A 20,773-nucleotide genomic window follows, 5' to 3' on the forward strand; every position below is an offset into this window, starting at 1 on the left:
AAAGAAGTGAGACCTCTCACTTTACAGATTATTATGTCCACCTATAGTATAACACTCTTTAACATCTCCCTTTATCACTGCAGACATCAAGTTGAATCTAAAATGTAATGAATGAGAGGGAGTAAAAGACATACTTTTCAATATGACATCTTCAAATTAAGAACACTGTATGGATTTTATCCTACACAATAGATGCACATAAGTTAGAGCTGCTAGAAATGAACAGTATCTTCACTATAGATTGGTAGGGAAAACAAAATGAACCAAACCAAATTAAATGAATTGACATCTTAGTAACGCATATGTTTGATGAAACATGTGTCAAAACTATGAGAAAATTCCGCTAATTCTTCAATTGCAGAATGGCAACACTTTGAAGCACCCTGTAAACTGAACCGACATCACATGCCTCAACTCGTCCTATGACAAATCATGTACCGGTCTCACTCTTTGTCTATCATCTGTTCTACTGTAAGCCACCACGGCAAATTTCATTGTGATGCCACCCAATATTCTACTAGATCGTTATATTCACTTGATGGGCACACTTTGGCATGTCCTTACCTATGTTAAGTAGAATCGTTTAGGCAGTAGATATCTGTATAGTTTCTTACAGAAAGGTAACTTACCTTGGCCAAGCAGAACTCCGAACAGAGAGCAGAGTAGTACAACCCGCGGACCCATTGAATGAATACAGACTAAACAGAAAACTGGGGGGAAAAAAGTGTGTCCGATAAGTTTGAGCTTGCAGATGCTGGTTGTTCCGCAGAATGTGTGGATACACAGCGATGCCCCTCCAAAAGAGAAAGACCGAATCCGCGGAAAAGAAGTGGAAGTGATGGAGTTGAGTGAGTCGCAGTTGCAGCGTGACTGGAGGAATGAACGTCTAATTATGGAAGGCTACTGAGGGGCGGGCTAGGGCCACGGACACTAACTTATTTCTAATCAAAACTTTTTTCGCCCCATAAAGCCATTCATCTCCACCTCATTTACATTATATTAAAATGAGTGAGTGTAACTTGGCTATGACATAGGCAGGCTATCAATCAAGATGTTTTACGTGTTTAAGTGTGAGTTTATACTATTGTTTGGCTTCTGTATTCTAACAGAGATCTAACAGTTCATATAATATAATAAATGCTTTGATACAAATGCGTACTGGAACGTATAAGACCTGAAAAGCTGGCTTGGGAAATGTTGGCTGCCATGGTTTTTATTGCATGCAGGAGGAATCGCAAGTGTCTACAGCTACTGTACTGTAAAATATGCAGGCACACATGGAAATTGTCTTCCCATCAATGGCATAGTAGACTTTTTTCTGTCTGTGACTCATGATTGTACTGATTACTGAACATCTGGAGCTAGTTTGGGGGGTATTTTAAAAATCTGTGGAGCCTATGTCCAGACTGTAAGCCTTGAAACCTTGTGAAATATCTCAGAGGAAATAGGGAGAATCAAAAATAAATATTTTCACCACCATTGTGTGGGAATAACTTTAGTATTTCACTGCTACATTTGAGTTTGTTGTGCCATAAACAACATGGAACCTGACTGTGATCCCCAATCCTACCTTATATTGTACAGCTATTTTTAATCCTCACTGATATCTGCACAATGGGATCACAGGTCCCATTTGGCGCTACTACTGAGCTTATATTTCTCTTTAGTCACTAAAGTTCACAGCTGTATCCAAGTAAATTAGGTATTTGCCCTAAAATGTAATGAATTAAAGCTTTTGTAACTGTGCCATGCCACAGCTGTGGGCTCACCGTCAGCCAAAGTGATCATGAACTGTGAGGAGCTGTGTATAAACAAGCCACACACCACACACACACATACACACACACACACACACACACATGTGCCAAGTCTACCAGAATTGGCAGGAAGGGGAGAAATAATTGCTAGACTGCATTATAAACATTTTGTACCAACTAAGGCCCTCTGCAAATTCAATCAGTCTACTGGCTCTGGGCATGGTGACAGAGAGGTTAAATGATCTTCTAATCAGAGCCATGTGTCTCCACCACCAGTCTAGCCAGTCTAGAAACATCACCAAGGGTTTGATATCGGGACACCGCAGGCATACAAGGAAGCCTGCAAGTATATGACAGTTATAAATGAGTAACTGCACTGTTAAAGCGTAGTGTGTGACAAATCCTGTCTCAATCTCTGTGCTCTACAGTGCATCACTGTCTTTTTTTTGGTACATTTGTTGACAATCTTCCTATCAGAATGCATTTCACTGGATCACACCAGTGTTTTACATGTGACCGCCCATGAACCAAATATCACATATACTGCCAACAGCATAAATGCATTAAGGCTTTTTGTACCTTGTCTTCATTCATTTCACTATTGCACAATAAATGCCAGTGTTATTTTCAACATCAAAATCCTGACTGTGTTTTCCCCAATGACACTTGTTTGAAAAACCTCTCAAGAGAACTTGCTTGAGTAGGTAATTCATCATAGTGCACAGCATGTCTGCTCTTATTTTTGTTATTTCTGTTTACAACTCAGTGATAAAGCAGAACAGATTTTTCAAATAAATCTGTATGTACATGATAATATGTAGCTCTGAAAACAACAAAAGCAGATGTGCTGTTTATTGTAATGTTTACCTAACTCAAGCAGGTTTCTACAAATTTGCCATTTACCATGGCAAAACAAAATGAAAACTAGTGCATGGAAGATAGAAAGACACAAAAAGAAACATTATAACATAAACTGAATGTTGTGAGTTGTCAGGAGTAAAACATCCCAACACAAAATATCCTGGTATGGCATTTAAACATACTAAAGCTATGCAATAGGACCTTGGTTAGATGGTTACTGTCAACACAGTTCCTGTGGTCAAGCATTTGGCAATCCCCCTTTAATGTAACAGCTATCACAACAACAAAGAGCACCCCTTTAGTGGTGCCATGCCCTTAATCTTATCTGTGTGTAATGTGGAGAGATTTTAGAGATATAATACCTTAAAAGCCATATAAGGCTTAAATTAGAGCCCAAAATCAGAGCCAGACCAATGCCAGGCTTCAACCCAGCTGGTAGGAGCACAGGAAAACATCTGAGGGCAGCTTCTCATGCCTGCTAGCCTTCCTGAAACTCTTCCTCATTCCTTCTCTCCACCTCCAATCTACATTTGGGCTTTAACAAGAAACAGTAGAGTGATCTGACCTCCTGGCTCAAGGGTGGAGGAAATTGGAGTGGCCGAGGTCGCATTCAAACAGTGTTAATCTTGTTGGTGGGGGTGCGGTACTATTCCTTTGAAGCTCAACAAAGCTTGTCTTGCCACGTCTGTGTCAATCCACAGAGGGCCACTGACACAGTCAGGCATTCTGAGGGCTGCCCTCTGATGTCCAAAGGACTTGTTCACTGTCACTCAGCCCAACTATAGGAATATGTTAAAGTGTTTTAAGTAGGACATTAATCAATACCATTAACATGCAAGTATAGGACGCAGGATGAATAAAACATTCTGTAAAATTCTCATTGACTCAACAATAAAGACTCATTATCCTGAATTAATCTATCACATTTTATTGGACCCTGTAAACACCTGTAAGTAAACTTGCATCCAAGTATGCTTATGGCTAAATGTTTTGGTTCTTGGAGATTATAGGAAATGGTGATTATTAGCTCATTAAGGGGGGGGGGGGTTCACATATTAAAACATATGCACTGTGCTTAGTTATTTATCATCATTTTTTATGAAACATAAATAAATAAATACATTTAAAAAAGAAAGAAAGACATTTTTCACAAAACATTTACATTTACAACACTAAATCTGTTATTTTGTGGTATCTTAAGGTTCAAGATCCTGACAAATCAGACCAAGAAGAAAAAATGTGTAATAATGTGTGACAATGAAATATCTTAAACAGTCTGTGCCCTTATCAGACTGCTTTGATAAATTTGATGTTCTCATTTAACTGGCACCTGGGGGGCCCTAACACATCTTATTCTATGTATGATAGACCACAACCATCAAAGATGATGAGCTTAACAGGGAGAACACACCAGACCTGGCTACAACAACTATTAGCTCAATGTTGATTAATTAATGTCCATCTCTCCTCTAATATGACTTGCAATGTGGCTGGAAGAAAAAGAGAACAGTGACAAAAACCAGTTGCCTGCTATAAATCCCTATCTGATTAGCAGGAGATACAAGGTCTTTCTTCAGATTGAGAGTATATCCAACAGCTGCAGTGCAGATAAGTCCACTGAACACAAATCTAATTTGGTGCCCTGTATCATAGCTTTTTTATGCTTGCAAAATAATCTAATAATAAGCATCTAAAAAACATTTGTTGATCTGAATTTGTATAATAAATCTTTGCAATGAAAGCTGGCAGTGTTGTCCAATACCAAAATGATTAAGGGAAGTTGTGCTTTTGTACTACTCTCCCCTCTCCTTCGGAAAAGCTTGTTGTATCTTGGGAGTCTGAGCATGTGCACTGGCGTTTTACAGGCTGGCATATATTATCAAGACATGACAGCTGAGAGTCAGGAGGAGCAGTAGGTACCATCTCCATTTTGATTTCTGGGAATGTCTGGTCAGGATAGATAATCTTCAGGTGCTCTTCAAACAGCTCCTTCAGCTTTTTGCCTGCCATGGTGACATTAGTGTCAGCCTGTAATACAGATAAAAGCAAGAAAGATCAAAACAATTGATCAAGTGTCAAAACTAAATGATTTTAGAGCTGATACACAAAAAGTGCATTTTGCAAATAGTACCTCACTGAAGACTGCCGAGTTCCCAAAGATGAGTCTGATGTCTGATACAAACTCTGCAGTGCTCTGGTAGCACATGGTCTGCTTAGCCTCCAAACGTTTTTTCACAGTGGAAAGATTTGCTGGCCCCTTCATAATCAGGCTGTTACTAGCACATACCTACAGTATTTAGAAAGAGGGAGATAATAAAACAATAAAACTTCATGGGCAGATGGTGAAGTAAAATTATGATTAATAGCTCATACTCATAAAATATTACATGTCAGCACTGTGCACTAAAGGTTATGGATTTTTTCTTTTCCTTTTTTGTGTGTGTGTTGTGTGATAAGCATTTTAAGGCTCCACAAAAATATGTAGTACATACACATTGCATACAGTATGTAATCTATTGTCCATTGTTCATTCCTTGTAATAACTTATTCAAGATGTGTCTGTGACAGCAAGATCAATCTTTGTATATTCACAGTACATGATTTAAAAAAAAAACAAAAGAAAAAACTTGAAATTTCGTATCATTAAAATTACAGTTACAGTAACTCCATGTGACATTAATCCTGTAAACTTTTCTTCTGTCAGGAGCCATGCTTTCACACTCACCGAGGGGGATGCAGGCTCTCGTAAGTATGAACTCAGGTCACTGCAAAACAAGTGCAGCAACAGCCTCTCACACTTCTGTAGCATTAGAAAAAGACATCTGACTTACTACACATAAGCTGCTAAACAAAGTAACCAACAAACTACCTACACTCATCACTTTGTGGTCATAGTTTTGAATCTACAGTTGATGGTATCTGCTTAGTTAGGAACATACAGTACGTCTATCCAGTGTGGGTCAATCAGTATTTACAATTCCATGCTGTTAGGTTTGGATCTCATAACTTATTTGAGCCTGATCTGATTTTTATTAGCCTCAACACTGATTCTTAGTAGTTCTTAAATCACTGCAAAGCACGACATCTAGTGATGTATTGCTTTTAAGATATTTTGATTAACATATCATTGTAATACAAAAAGAAAATATGTCAGAAAATCTAGTATTTTCTTACTTAATGCTATTATTAACTACTTATTCAGCTAAACAGTATATTTGCTGGACAACAGTAAAAGCAATATGGTTGCTAGGCTCACAGTTATTAAAGGTAATTTAAAGTGACACAACACCCAGAGTCTACTGTATTTACACATATTAAGCCCCTATTTGTGAAAGGAGGCAGTTCAAAGTTTATTGTTTTTTCCTTCATGTAGCATGCTCAAAGTCATCAGTAAGTTTTAATGAATTATAACAGTACTCAGTTTTCACAGTGGGGAAAAAGTTATCACATTATCCACAGAAAACTCTAAAACCACCTAATTACTGTCTGTCCATATGCTAATCCTCACCTCCTTCTCATTAGAGGTGTTAATGTATGAACATTGAATCTTTTTATCTTTTAGCTGTGGGGCTCTTCTCACTGGCGACTGAAAGCACTGACGTCAGCTAAGCTGTGATATACCATAATGATGTCATTACTGTAGCAAATAGACTGCTGCAGAGCTACCTTATAAATATGGCTTGTATAGACCTGGTTTTATATTGAACTGAACAAGGAACAGACTGAACTACTACAGGATTGACAGAATCAGTTCTGAATGTCTCAGCACTAGATATTGATATATGGTATGATGTTCAAATTATAGATTTTTGGTGGAGTGTCACATAAATACCAATAACACTTCAACATAATGATGTGTGTGTGTGTCTGTGCTCTGCTATGCATATTTTTAATGTCCCTGCTTGTTTTTCAAGACATGTTTTTCAAGTCAATCAGCATAACTAAAACTGTACGTAACATTAAATGCCTAACTTTAACTGATATAAGGTTATCTCAATGTGACAATCCAACCATTTCTTATCATATCTTTATTGTAACAAAATCATTATAATTAATATAATTTTAAAAAGGAGTACTGACTCGTTTGTCCACAGGGGGGAATCCTCCTTCAGAATCTGGCTCCTTTTTCACTGTTTTGGCTCCAGGTTTGTTTTCACAGTCAGACTCCATCTCAGGCACAAACAGGTCACAGCAGAGAGAGCAAAGCCATTCCCCGCTAAAAAAAAGACAATACAAAACCCAATAAGCATGGAAAAACAAAACGTATTGTTAAGTTTAAGGGTAATCTTCTTTTTTCAGATGATCACAATTTCTTGGTTCTAGTACAAACATGAAAAAAACATAAGTAATAAAGTTTTCATCTCAAACCAATGAAAAGTAAATTTCATTTGACAAAGCTTGCCTGGGAGAGTTGAGGAGAGCTGGAATGTGGCACGTAAGGTGAAAAACTCTGGAACACTTATTACAGCACAGCAGCTCTACACCAGTGTGACACACAGCACACAAGACTTCATTAGGGTCTTCCAGCCGAGCTTGATGCTGGTCTACCTGCTGTTCGCCTCCTACTGAACGGATGTGATTTGGAACATTAGTATGACGTTGGTCCTGTGGGCTACTGGGAGGCTGTGAAGGGCTTTGGGGGTTGTTATCTATGCTTTGAGGTGGAGTTGGGACTTTGTACCCCTCAACTTGGACACCGATTTGGTGTTGGTCACCTGTGCTGTCAGGAAGGCTGGCTTTTTGGTTGGCTTGTACCTGAAATTCACAACAAACAATGACAATTATTTGGCTGAATTTGTAGATGTATACTCAATGTGTGTCTGAAGAATAGAAAACATTTTGGATAAAAGCATCTATCAAAGGCCAAATCTATATATGGAACACTCAGTGGACTGTAATAAAAGTGTATTGTCTTCTTACATAGCTGTTGTCATCATCCGGCTCATCTTTGATGACAATGATGGGCCCTGGTGATGACCTTCGTCTTTTCTTGACAGCTGAGCCCACGACTCCATTAGTTTGTGTTTCTGGAGGTTTCCAGGCAACAGTCCTTGGGAGCAAAACAACAACCAATTGGAATAAAGTAAAATTCTCTCGAGACACCAACGGCACAATGGGACTGAAGTCATATTAGGGTAATACTGTTTGAAATAACACAACATTTGGAGACTGAGAGAAAACCTAAGCTAAGCTTTTGGTGTGTGTGTGTGTGTGTGTGTGTGTGTGTGTGTGTGTGTGTGTGTGTGTGTGTGTGTGTGTGTGTGTGTGTGCATGTGTGCGTGCGTGCATTCATGCACAGCTGTCTCCTTACCCTGGTTTCTCCTCCTGGGATACAGCAGCATACCCTGATGAATACTGTTGTCCTTGTACTTGAGAGGAATTAAAATCAGTGTGTGTTACTTTACCAAGAATACAACAATACATATAGTCAAAGGTACAAATGACATTGATCACAATGACATACCATTTCTGTGTGGTAACAAAGGCTGTAAGCTCTGAGCATAGTTTTGTTTGAGCGCATATATTGGAGCACTTGAATCATTCCTTCTGTTCAGATATGTGGTCTCCATCTAAACACAGCATTGCATGTAATTTATTACACAGAAAATAAAATGTGTAACAATATATTTCAGAAAGAGAAGCATTTGTGTTATTGGTGTACTGCACAATGAATGAATGGAGTCACTTGCCATCTGTCGTGGTTGAGATGAGCTGACGCTGGCACCATTGATGGGGAGCGGTGTTATGTAGGTGTACAAAGGTGAAGGGGAAAATACATCCATAGGTTTGGGCTGGTAGCTGGAGCTACTTGCCATACCCCTCAGAGGCTTCGAATGAATGAAGGATAACCAGGAAGATGAAGAGAAATGCTGCATTAATTCTACATTCCTGTCAAGCATGTGACAACGGAGGTGGAGATGAAAGGTGCACAAATACTTCTGTGTGGGTTGATGCCCCTTGGCAACAACCAGAACAGACAGGACTCAACTGTAAACAAAACACATAGATGTTTCAAGCAGATCTGCCTGAAACTTATTTTTAGCCTATATAATCTTACAGGTGTACTTAACCTTTCTCTACCTACAGAATGTATGAAGACAAATAGCATTTCTATATAATAATTACATCTATATTTACCCCATTACATTATACTTACTATATTACTGTTATTATATCACAGATTTTAACAGTAAAAATAGCATGAATCAACAGTGATTCAATAGGTATCTTATCAATGTAGCTTTTCCTTATGCAAAAGTTGATTCATGATACATGATTCCTTCCTATTCCCATACAAAATCATCAGATCATGGTGAAATGAAAGGAAAACAACAGCTACCTGGAATACACACTAAAAACCTACTCAGCAGCACTGTTTCGAAACATGATTTGTAGTAAACATGTATGATGCAAGAACACGGGCATATTTCTCTACTATGGGGAATATCCCAGAGTTCATTATGCAGCTATAACAGCTTGTTCACATCAGTATGATGCAACTTATGTGTGCACTTCACACACCAGTCCTGGCCGGTGAATAAGCCTATACTTCAGAGTTGGAACCAAAACACCCAGTGAACTAGACTAAACAACTTGGATGATGAGATGCTATCAACCACCTCTTGTGGAGTCTTAGGGCTGTCCTGTGTCACATGTTGGCTGCTATTGCACTGCAGATTTAGATGTTTTATGATTTTGAGTCATAAGCTAGTCCAAGACTCAAATCTATCTTGACAAGGAAAGACATAAATTGCCCAGTATGTGAAGGCTGTCAGCTTTATTTAGGACAATGCCATCAGCTGTCTACTCGTTAAGAGGGCTTGTCAGCCAAACAGACACATGCACATGCGCACTCTTATCACTAATACACAAAAATGCACACTAACCTGGGGTGAAAACCCAGGGCTTGGTAGGCTGCTAGTTGGACTGACATGGTTAGAGGGAGGCACCATAAACCTGCGGCCTTGTTGAGGAGGCATACAGTGGGAGGGAGAACTTCCTTGTAGGGTTGCTGGGATGGTTCGCTGGAGTCGGACACTCTGGTACCACGTCCAGGGTGGAGGAGGTGGCTGGGGCTGCCAGTGGGTCTGAGGGTTCAGTTTGTCCACCTGCATCTGGAGTTGAGCCAGAGTATTATGGGGGGCTCCTAAGGCAAAGCTATGGGGTGAGCCTGAGGGGCCCTGGCCAGGGTGGGAGAGCTGGTGTGGGATACCCTGAAAACCTCCCAGCTGGTGTCCTGGTATACTCTCCACTACTAAAGAGCCTGAGGGGACATACACACAGAGACAGGATGAGCATAACAAGTACGGATGAATAAATACAATACAGGCAAAACCTTTCCAGAGAAGTGTGGTGAAGAGAGTTTCGGCAGTAATACAGTTAAAGGTTTGGGAATCATTTAGGGGGTATTAGGGGAAAAAAACAGGTTTAGAAGGACTACAACTGAAGATCATTTTATCAATTTAATTTATTCATTGAAGTATAGATTGTTTTTTAGTGTATAGAATGTGGAAACGTTCCCAGAGCCAAAGTTGACATCTTGAAATTGCTTGTTTTGACATTCTAAAACCCTAAGATACTGAATTTACTATGATAAAAAGCAAAAATGCATATTATGAAGGCACAACGCACGCAACATTTGGTATTTAACTATGCTTGAATAAATCCATCAAGAAATTGTCAATATTTCTTACAATTAATTTTCTGACTAAGTAATCTTTTCAGCCCCAGACAGCACAAATGAGTTGTAACTGCAACAATCTGGCAACAGTTTGGGACTGTCGAGCTCTGTGTCCATTGAATTCTTTTGAGCTTGCCTTCCAATTCAACATCCCTCATCAAATGCCAAAGAAGAACCAGCAAATCTCTATGAAGTAGTGTGATTTGCATGAACAAAGTGTCAGCAAGTGGTAGAAATACTTACAATTTATTTCATTTTAGAATCAATTATGGACTCACCATTGCTAGAATGAGCTGAGAGGTCCCAACTCCTATACACAAGCAACAATAAAATGTGTTTGGTGTGTGGTGGAAAACTTCTTCTGGTGCCATGTCAAATTAAATAGCATGTGCACAACTCACTATTCTATTTAGATGTTGTTTAAGGAATATAACTGTTTCTTTTGTGTGATTTGACTTTTGAGGAACAGATACAATAAGGACTCATCAGTAACTTTTTGTGGATTCTGCAGGTTTTACAGTACAAATATAGCCTTCTTACATCATGTGAACATACCATGAACAGTTACTTCTGATGTGCACAGTGATAGATTAGCTGTTACATACAACAAATACATATGTCTTACCCAGATCAACATTTGAGGCCCAATAAGAGGATCGACACTGGAACCGTACAGTGCTCTGTGGTATAAACGAGGTACTGCATTTTGCCCGCAGGAGGTTTCCAATCTGAAACAGAATCTACAACAGAAGGGGTGTTATTAATAATTTTCAGAGGAGTGCACTTGTGTGTTACAAAAGACATATGTTTCCACTTCATCCAGCCCAAAATAGATCAGGCTCCTAACAGGAGTTTCACATTAAGAAAAGAAGACTGTGATGAGATAATGTGGAGTGGATAAATGATCAGACAAGACTTACCAAACGTTTACAGTACAAGAGGGCTGTTCCCCCATTCCTGGCGGTGGCCCATTTGGTGAAGCTGATGACATGATCCAGGTGTCTGGATAGATAGCCAATGTCCTCGTGTTGTTTTTGCAAGACACTTTCATGGTCCTTTGTTACAGCCTGGAAAACATGAATAAGTGAACATCTGCATTGTTCAAACAGTTTAAGGTGATGTATTCTGGGCCTCAGGATAAGGCAGTCAACTGAGCTTGCAAGCAAGTACTTTTTTTCTTGTGGAAACAACACTAAAGTAAACCACAGGTATATGGCATGCAACTAATATGGTAAATAACATTACTTGTCATACCTCAAGTTGATTGACAAGCATCTTGCCCTTCTTGTTAATCTCAAGGATTAAACTGCAGATGGACTTCTTTATTTCATTGTGAATAGATGTACGGTTCTGATCAACTTGAAGTAGTCTGCAAATATGAAGAACATATGGCTTTCCAACACTGCTACAAACTCTGAGTGCCTATAGCTTTAGTTCACAGTTTCAGTACTTGCCATATGTGTGTATGTGGAAATACATACCCATTGTTTATGGAATTGGACACTTCTTCAATTACTTTCTTTTTTTCCTGCAGCTGTTGGGTCATGCTCTCCATGTGCTGTTTGTGGTTTTTATAAGCATCTTCCAAGAACTGGTAACTATTCCAGAAAGATTGTTTAAGAATAAGGCTGATCTTTTTCTATATTTTTCTTATTCATGAGCAGAGCCAAACCAGCAATGTTCTGATCCGATTTTACAAATATTACGTCAATATCCAAAGTCTAATATGTCTTATTCCACTGTGCCATAGACCTCTGTTGTTGTCCAAAACTATTAAAAACACATCAGTTACCCCTTTTCCACCAAAGCAGTTCTAGTGCTGGTGCTGGGCTGGTGCTAGTGCTGGTTCAGTGAGAACCAATTTGCTTTTCCACAGGCTCGAGGTGGTTGGGGAGCCATGTCATTATGTCACCGTATACGTCAGTTACGTCGCTGCTTTCCCATAAAGACTCGCGCCAACTTCGAAGCAACAATAATACAAAGAAGAAGAAGCAGCAACAACAACGATGGCAGACTACGCGTTTGTACAGCTGTTGCTCCTGGCTGTATGAGGCTTCATTGGCATCCAAACACGGCAGATACAACGTATTTGTGTTGATTGATTATGTTAGCCTTTGTTGTAAGCTAATGTTAGCCGGCAGAGCACAGCTAACTCACAAAGCAAATGTGTATGATTTTCACTATTAGTCAAATGCCTTTTCCAATGTGTGTGGACCACAACTGCTACTTTAAGTAGCTAGCTATAAAATAACTTGGAACAAAAATAAAGTGCTTCTGGTCACATTAGTTTGTATAGAAACAGTTCCAGAGACTGATAACAGAGATCACATTTTCAGTCTCTGGAGAGTAGTACTGTGTAAGGTAGGCATTATTGTACATGTGTGGGAATGTGGTTATGTTTACAGAGCTTAGCTAGTTTGTAGTGCTACATATCACAACCTCTTGACTTTGTATTAAACTGTAAATTTCTCAAACAACTTCAGTACGAAATCAAAGGTCTGGACAACTACAGAGGTCTACAACACGGAATAATATGATATATTAGGCTTTGGGTGTGCACAAAATACTTGTAAGTAGGATCAACTTATTGATGATTTGGCTCTGCACATAAGTTTTATTGACAATAAGACAAATATAGAAAATCACAAGCGATATCCTTTAAGTCAATGGACACAAGATAAAAATATACAGAAATTATGTGCAATAATAATAGTAATGTATTTTTAAGTTTTTGGCCCTATGATCACCATGATACATTTAGAATATCAAAATGTATATTCATGCATGGCTTATTTGTTTTTTTTGTTGTTTTTTAAAAAAAACCCACTGATGCTACCTTAAGGCACATCACATTGCACGCCATGGTTTTGTTAAGTTGTTAATATCACACACAATTGAAATATCTACACAAGTAATCAAGCAATTGAATAGTATTCTATTATAAACTGTGACTTTACTTGTGATCCTTGTGCTTGGCCAGTTGGCAGTCGCGACAGGTCAGCAGGTCACAGGTCTCACAGAACAGCTTCAATGGCTCTTGTTTGTGGATGTCACAGAAAACTGGCCTCTGAGTCGGCACATCATGCACCTCTGGAAAACAACAGAGGGCTCATCATTTGAATCTTCATTTGGAAGTATTTGATATTATTTGTTATGTCCATTGCCTAGGAACTCTCACTTACAGTAGACCACACATCTCAAGCTAATGCTTAAGGTAATGCTTACAGTAACAATCATTGGGTGTAAGAAAGAAGATTTAAATGCAACATAATTAAGAACACAAGTAACAACATAAAGTAAATGTTTAAATATTGTTAGGCAATGAGTTTATTCTGTCAATATACACAATAATTGTATAGTAGTAATCACGGTCTTAAATGAACACCAGATGATGTGTGAACAGATAAGGGCAACAATTAATTTCAATTGAAATCTGCCCTTAATGAGCAATTCCAGACACGTCACACTATGTCACTGCCTGAGCAGATTTAATTTAGCAAACGTTACCACAAAATTGCATTTAAGATTATGTAAATGTTAAATGTATGATGTTAAAATAAACTGTATGTTTAGTACTTTGCAAATTAAAACTGGTAGTTGAGCTTAAAGGTTATTTCAAACACTAGCTGTAGTGATTTCATTTCTGACATGTTTAATTTTGATGCATCTGTTAAACATGATATTGGATTTAAATTGAACCAAAGGCAAACAGTGTTGTGTTGATCTCACAATATCTCTCTCCTTTGTCATGGAAACAGTGAACGTATTGCTTTCCAGGAAAAATGGAGTTAAGGACACCAGTCCCAATACCTTGTGATACTTCTGTCTTCTGTCTAATGGTGTGGTCTTTGGTAAATTTGACTCTTTGGTGTGCCTCCACACAGGTGGCACACAGGTATTCAACACAGTCCACACAAAACCCGGTAGCTTCAGTGTTGTCATCACAGGTCATGCAGATCTATGGACAGGTTAGACAAGGCATTTAAAGGTTGATACATTCGCTGCAAATTAAATTCAGTCTTATCTGCAAGAACGGTTTCAGAGTGGGAAGTTTTTCTCTCAGACCATTTTAAAATGTCATGATAATTAGCCCAAAAAAGTGCCATGTGGTATGGTGTTGTTCCTAACCTGGACTGTCCTCTCCACAGTGCTGCTGGGAGCTTCAACGGAGTCCTTCACAAAGACGTTTTCCATCACATCTACCTCCATACACTCCTGCCTGCATACCGGACAGCGGATCACGTTGACTGGAATACAACAGGATGGAACACACATTTGGTCTAAATCAAATTCATTGCAAGCAGTCCACATATTTGTGTAACATTTATGTCTCAACACACAACAGTCTTGCAGAACCACAAGGAATTTTCCCTCTGTTGCATAAAAAGAAGAAGGTGATACCTTGTATCCAACTATGGTCATTGTTTGTAAACAAAGTGACTCACGTGGTTTGGTGGCGCTGTCAACCTGGGAGTTTGGCAGCTCTGTACTGGCCAAATTCCTCGAGGGTGAAGGCAAACATTTCTTGCAAAAAGAGTGCAAACACGGTAGAAGTTTGGGTTCTCGGCTGTGAAAGTTTAGGTGACAAACGGGACAAGTGTCCAGGTAATTTTGTCCGGTTGCTCCAGACTTCTCCTCTTGCACTGGCATGCTTTCAGCTTCGTTCTCAACGATGAAGACAGCAGCATCCAACGAGTCTGTGCGTCCCTCCATTTGCTGTACTTTCATCCAAATCCTATCCACCTCTGGCCAGATGTGCGTGCAAGGAGTGTACACACACAGGCGAGCAAACCAGGCTTGAGAGTCATTTTCCTCCTGCCCTTACCGTGGAAAGCATCTTCTCACACCTGCTCATCCTCCTCACTCTCAGCCAGTTCAGTCTGTTTTAAACACAGCGCAGTTAAAGAATGAATAAGTCTGCTCACATTACCTTTTCATAAAATGCTAATGTATCGACCGGAGCGTAGCAAAAAAAAAAAGGGTGTCGCACGTTCGGGTGCTGCAGATGTTGCTCAAATTGCATCGCACGAGCTCGTAGCTGCAAAAGAGGGGTGGGGTTTAGCGCGCGCGCTGTGATAGGAGGAACATTTAGCTGAATGATGGACGACAAACCTTACAGAGCATAGGCTGATCTTTGATAGGCTATTGTTACTAACCACTCATGGTTGTTAATTAACACATTATATATATATATATATATATATATATATATATATATATATATATATATGAATACATATATATTACTGTCAATTAACAACCATTACTACTTTGCCTTTCATTAAATTTGAAATGTGTCCATTGAAACTTGAGGTGGTCATGGAAGCCTGATCACACCCAAAGATTGTCAGTGCATGTTCACAAAAAATACAAATAAACGATTTAAACCCTTTCCTCTATATCAGCGTCATGACCACTATTTAAATAAACCGAGGCAGAGAAATAAGCACGTTATGTAATTGCACCTGTGCCCAATATACAGGATAACGCTATCACTTTGCTGCTCAGTATTCTCTTTTACTGGATACAACACAGTATGTTGAAAAGCTGTAATAATGACATAGTATGTCAGTATGAAGGCCAGGAGGCAGGGAGATTGAGTAGCTGACTGCTGGAATTAACCCTTTGATTTCACCCTTTTCACAATTCAAAAATGCACTTTAAAACCTTCCAAACAGCACAATGTGCCACTATGTGCACCACAGAAGTTCTGTAAGTTCATTATTGCCATGTCTGCCTCTTTGGATGTGACTTTGCCTGCCACTCAAATGCTGTCATTAAGAACTACAAATTGAAGTTTAAGGGTCAAGGTGCAATGTTCAGAGTCATACAATAAATTACCTATTAAGCAGGCTAGTTCAGCACTTCTGGTCATCTACATTGGCATAAACATGAATCTGACTGCAGAAAACCATACTATTAATCTCAGGGATGGAAACCGTATTCCATTGCTGGGATTGGGCACTTATGGGGACCCTCTAAAGGTGAGAAGGATTTAACATTTGTACATGAACAGGGCTTGTTAATGAATGCTTAACCAGGAGTTTCTGTGTCGATTGCTTGCAGTGATTTTGCAATGTCCTCGTAAAATTGATTTATCTTCAGAACAAGAAAGCACATTTGCACCAAACCAGGTAAAATATTGCAATATACAATATAATATAAAATAATAATATAATGTGTCAATTTTCTGTGGATTTCCAATAGACACCAAGAGGCACAGCACTTGATTGTGTAAAGCTGGCCATAGATGTGGGTTACAGGCACTTTGATGGGGCATTGGTGTATTTCAATGAGCACGAAGTGGGCCAAGCAATTAGGGAAAAAATTGCTGATGGAACCGTTAGAAGAGAGGACATCTTTTACTGTGGAAAGGTAATAAGTTCATATGTCAAGTGTTACATACTACTTGAATGAAGTGGAACGCTATTTAGTTTGAATTCATCATATTATTCCTAATTCCTATGTTTTGGCATTTGAACATTAATCTATAAACCATTTCCCAAAAGCTGAAGAGTGTGCTGTTGTCCACATTGAATTAACTTGAATGTTTTCTGAGCAGATCTCTGTTATCTTCCTCAGCTCTGGAACACCTTTCACCCACCAGAGTTGGTGAGACCGACCTTGGAGAGAACACTGAAAGCCTTGAAGCTAGACTATGTGGATCTTTATATCATTGAGCTTCCCATGGCCTTCAAGGTTTCTGGCACACACATACACACTTAGATGGCAGTTAACTTATCAGTCATTTGTTTAGTGTCCGGACATAGTCTTTACTTACAGTGATAGTGGTAATGTTTAGTTTAGATAATGTTGTTGTAATTTCCCTTGTCCAAGGGAGTGGTCCGAACTAAGAAGAAACGTTGCTCTGAAAATGAAGAACTATTGAAATAAAACAAAAATTCTACCATGAAACAAAACATCATTATCAATGATAACATTCAACATACAATTTTGGACAAAAGAATACAAATGTTTGTCATATTTGTGTTTGATATTGCCTGAAAACGGCACTCTTAAGTCATATGTTTATGCATAGTAGCTGTACTGTAGCATATGTGTGGCATGTGGCTCATGCTTGGGTTAAGTTTTGCGATATAATTAGTCAGCCAGGGTTATCATTGGGCAACTAAACTAGTTTGGCTAGTTTAATACACAATTGATAATAAGCTTGATGTTTGTTAATTGTCTCTATGCCTTCACTTATGTAACCATAACCAGATTAACCATGACCAGATTATACCCATAATCTATAAGAAAGCAAAAGTGTTAATGGAAATGATTCATTTGTGCTTAAATTTAAGCCTGGAAATGACTTCTATCCTAAAGATCAGAATGGAAAATACATCTACCACCACACAGACCTCTGTGCAACATGGGAGGTGAGTTTTCAACAGTCTTGTTTTTTTTTGCATGATGTTTTTTCATATAATCCTGCTCATCTCCTCCTTGTTTTCTGTGTAAATGTTTTTAATAATATATTAGTGTTTGTAGAATATGAATTTATTAGTGGTTTATCTTCCTTAACATATGAAGCACATCAAAAACAGCTATTATGTGTGTAAAATGTAATTTGATCGGGGGTGCTACTTAAAATTGGCTGTCCTTTCCCTCTCTTAAAGGATCTACAGTTATGTACTGTACATTCAGAGGTGCTTTGAATATACTGTATGTTATTAATGTCATCAAAGAAAATAATAACATTAAAGCAATGAATCAGCCTCTTTGAAATTGCCATGTGATATTCTTCCATACTTCAGTACCGAAGCTGGAACAATAACTGTTGCAGCATCTGTCAAGGTCATGCCATAAATAGTTAACCTGTATTCAAAGATCTACTTTATTCTCTTCAGTGCACACTGGTTTATGTTTTTCTACACCATCACAGTGTGTCTGTAAAGACAATCACTCTAAGTTTTTGAGAGGATATACTATATATCTTTTCTTCTCAACAGGCTTTAGAGGCTTGCGTAGACGTGGGGCTGGTTAAGTCTCTGGGCGTCTCCAACTTCAACCGCAGACAGCTGGAACTGCTGATGAACAAACCTGGCCTCAAGCACAAGCCTGTATCCAACCAGGTGGCCGATCTATGTCTCTTTAGCCTGTCCCTTTTCTTGGGAGGACAGCCTGCCCCCATTGACATTTGAGATACAGTGGCATATAGTATAGTAGGCTACATTATTTGTGCAATGCTCTGCTTTTCATTCAGAAAATGCAAAATAAATACAAAATACAGGCAACATACACTAAATACCCATACTTGAATAAAGGATTTTCCATTATTAGTGAAATTACGTGTTCTTATAGTTTATGTAGATATCTATTATTTATTCTACATGTATGTGAACATTCCAGTGTGTAGAATTTAGCAGAATGGACTTGGCAGAAATGGATATATGTGTATTTTCATTAGTATATAATCACACGTGTTTTCATTAGCTTAGAATGAGCTCTATACATCTAAACAGAGAGCGGGTCCTCTGCCTGCCATGTTGCACTGCAATGTTTCTACAGTAGTACAAATGGACAAACCAAACACTGGCTCTAGATAGGGCCTTTTGCCTTTTTTGTAGGTTCTCCTACATGCTTGAAAGGAGAGGGGGAGGGGTATTCATGTAGTTGCAATTGGCAACCTCACTGTTAGATGCCACTAAATCCTACACACTGGTCTTTTAATGAAACAGTCAAAAACTATAACACAATCTATCCCCCTTTAGTTTAAGTTGTATTAACAAGTGTGAGTCTTTTTCTAAAAAGTGTTTTTTGGATAGTAAGAGCAAAACATGTACATTGAATAACTATTAGAATATCTGTGTATCTTCTTCTTACTTAGGTTGAATGCCATCCGTACTTCACACAACCCAAGCTTCTGGAGTACTGTCGTCAGAATGACATTGTGATTGTTGGCTACTGCCCAATTGGCTCCTCCAGAGATGCATCATGGTATGAAGATTTAAGGAGACATTAATTTTTCATGGCTGGTCTGATATTTTTAAACATAAGTTGCTGACTGATGATTTTTTTTTAGTGTTTCCGCTGGAATTGCATTCACAGAAAAACCTCTGAAACAGCATTTTTAGACAAGCACATAACACTAAAATTCTCTGCAGCACTTATTTAAGGGAAGGAGAAACATGGATATTTTGATACTGCTTTTTCAGCCTTAACACTTAAATTGGCTCTTCTTGTCTTTGGCTTAGGGTGAATTTAAAAAGTCCTCCCATGCTGGAGGATGAGGTGCTTGTATCCATTGGGAAAAAGTACAACAAGAGCAGCGCCCAGGTAGCTCTGCGCTTCAATGTCCAAAGAGGAGTCGTAGTGATCCCCAAGAGCTTCAGTCCTGAGAGAATCAAACACAACTTTCAGGTTTACTTAAGTACTTTTTTTTATCGTACCGCACATATGGATTAATATACGTGAATGTCCTTTTTATACAGTATTCATAAATTAATTTAAATGATTTTCACAGAGGCTACGTTTTTCTTACAGATATTTGATTTTTCACTCACTGATGAAGAAATGAAAGCAATTGAAGCACTGAACAAAAATATTCGTTTTGTGGAGCTGCTAATGTGAGTATACACTTTAGAACATCTATGGGAAAGGTTGAACTGCACCAAATACTGAACCTAATCTGTCAACACTGTCTTTTTTTATTGTGGTGTAGTGCTTTGTGCAGTATATCAGTTTTCCAAAATACAATATGTATATGTGTCTTCCTCATCCTTATGCTCAAACAATAACACTTTTTTTTAACACAGGTGGAGTGACCATCCAGAGTACCCATTTCATGATGAATATTAGAACTTTTCATTATTTCTTATGTGCATAATTTCTTGTTATACAGCTGATTAGAACAAAACATAAACTCGTAGTCTTGTTGGTATCATCGACAACCTTAATTCACCAATTAACTATTCAATCAAGTATTTTATGGTACATTTTCATACTAAACACTAGAGGGCTCTAGTTCACAGCGAATGAAGAGGACACACTTGCTTTCAAGGAAAACGTACAGTTCTAATGTGTACTGATGTAGCAGTTTATTTGTTGTGTGAGTCTCACATAAGGCACATGTAATTAAAAAATATTTTAAATGAATTTATACAACAGCTGTCATAAATAAAGTCTGGTTTGAAAATAATACCAATGGAATTCAATGTGGCAAAATAAATCATATTTACATCACTACATGTGGACTATGGCTTCTGCCATTACATTTTTTTTCCCATTTACATCATAATGGCCAAGTGATCTCTATATTTCAGTTTGAAGAGTACAGTAAGAAAAGTAGAGTAGTATCTGATTCTTTCTCAGGCACTGCTGCTTGTAATGTTGATGATGTTTAAAGGAAAGAATGACAACCTTTGTTTTTATAGTGAGTGTGTCACTCCTGGTCTTCACATAAGTTAGCATAAGTTGTTTTTAAAACAGTAAAAGCTGACTCAAATCCTGTTCCAGGAAATGTTTTTAA

The 20,773-nt window shown here is 38.4% G+C and overlaps 3 protein-coding genes across 4 annotated transcripts in view; 1 reads left to right on the top strand and 2 right to left on the bottom strand.

Moving 5' to 3' along the window:
• Nucleotides 1-857, bottom strand: part of fbln1 (fibulin 1) — a 31,223-nt gene extending 30,366 nt beyond the window's left edge. The window contains exon 1 of the mRNA XM_053319058.1: nucleotides 630-857. Coding sequence (XP_053175033.1) covers nucleotides 630-684 — 55 coding nt within the window. The 5' untranslated portion in view covers nucleotides 685-857. The remainder of the gene's footprint in view (nucleotides 1-629) is intronic.
• Nucleotides 858-3,669: 2,812 nt separating this feature from the next.
• On the bottom strand, nucleotides 3,670-15,483 carry LOC128358700 (transcription intermediary factor 1-alpha-like). 2 transcript variants are annotated; one of them, XM_053319056.1, is made up of 17 exons: nucleotides 14,428-15,483; nucleotides 14,110-14,257; nucleotides 13,257-13,389; nucleotides 11,781-11,897; nucleotides 11,554-11,668; nucleotides 11,220-11,366; nucleotides 10,925-11,039; nucleotides 9,506-9,882; nucleotides 8,309-8,446; nucleotides 8,083-8,188; nucleotides 7,930-7,987; nucleotides 7,539-7,668; nucleotides 7,021-7,373; nucleotides 6,699-6,834; nucleotides 5,344-5,418; nucleotides 4,750-4,905; nucleotides 3,670-4,646 (listed from the first exon to the last, which is right to left on the bottom strand). In XM_053319056.1, the coding sequence occupies exons 1-17, from the start codon at nucleotides 15,025-15,027 to the stop codon at nucleotides 4,389-4,391; spliced, it is 3,162 nt and encodes a 1,053-aa protein (XP_053175031.1). In that variant the 5' UTR covers nucleotides 15,028-15,483; the 3' UTR covers nucleotides 3,670-4,388. The 2 variants fall into 2 exon arrangements, with proteins under 2 accessions (XP_053175031.1, XP_053175032.1); XM_053319057.1 differs by lacking the exon at nucleotides 3,670-4,646 and having other exon boundaries at nucleotides 4,822-4,905; nucleotides 5,344-5,383.
• Nucleotides 15,484-16,086: 603 nt separating this feature from the next.
• On the top strand, nucleotides 16,087-20,443 carry LOC128359071 (aldo-keto reductase family 1 member D1-like). The gene is made up of 9 exons (XM_053319489.1): nucleotides 16,087-16,283; nucleotides 16,507-16,674; nucleotides 16,882-16,998; nucleotides 17,604-17,681; nucleotides 18,255-18,377; nucleotides 19,133-19,242; nucleotides 19,500-19,665; nucleotides 19,789-19,871; nucleotides 20,061-20,443. The coding sequence occupies exons 1-9, from the start codon at nucleotides 16,191-16,193 to the stop codon at nucleotides 20,101-20,103; spliced, it is 981 nt and encodes a 326-aa protein (XP_053175464.1). The 5' UTR covers nucleotides 16,087-16,190; the 3' UTR covers nucleotides 20,104-20,443.
• The last annotated feature ends 330 nt before the right edge of the window (nucleotides 20,444-20,773 follow it).

Source organism: Scomber japonicus, chromosome 5 (genome assembly GCF_027409825.1).
Source record: "Scomber japonicus isolate fScoJap1 chromosome 5, fScoJap1.pri, whole genome shotgun sequence".
Taxonomy (NCBI): domain Eukaryota; kingdom Metazoa; phylum Chordata; class Actinopteri; order Scombriformes; family Scombridae; genus Scomber; species Scomber japonicus.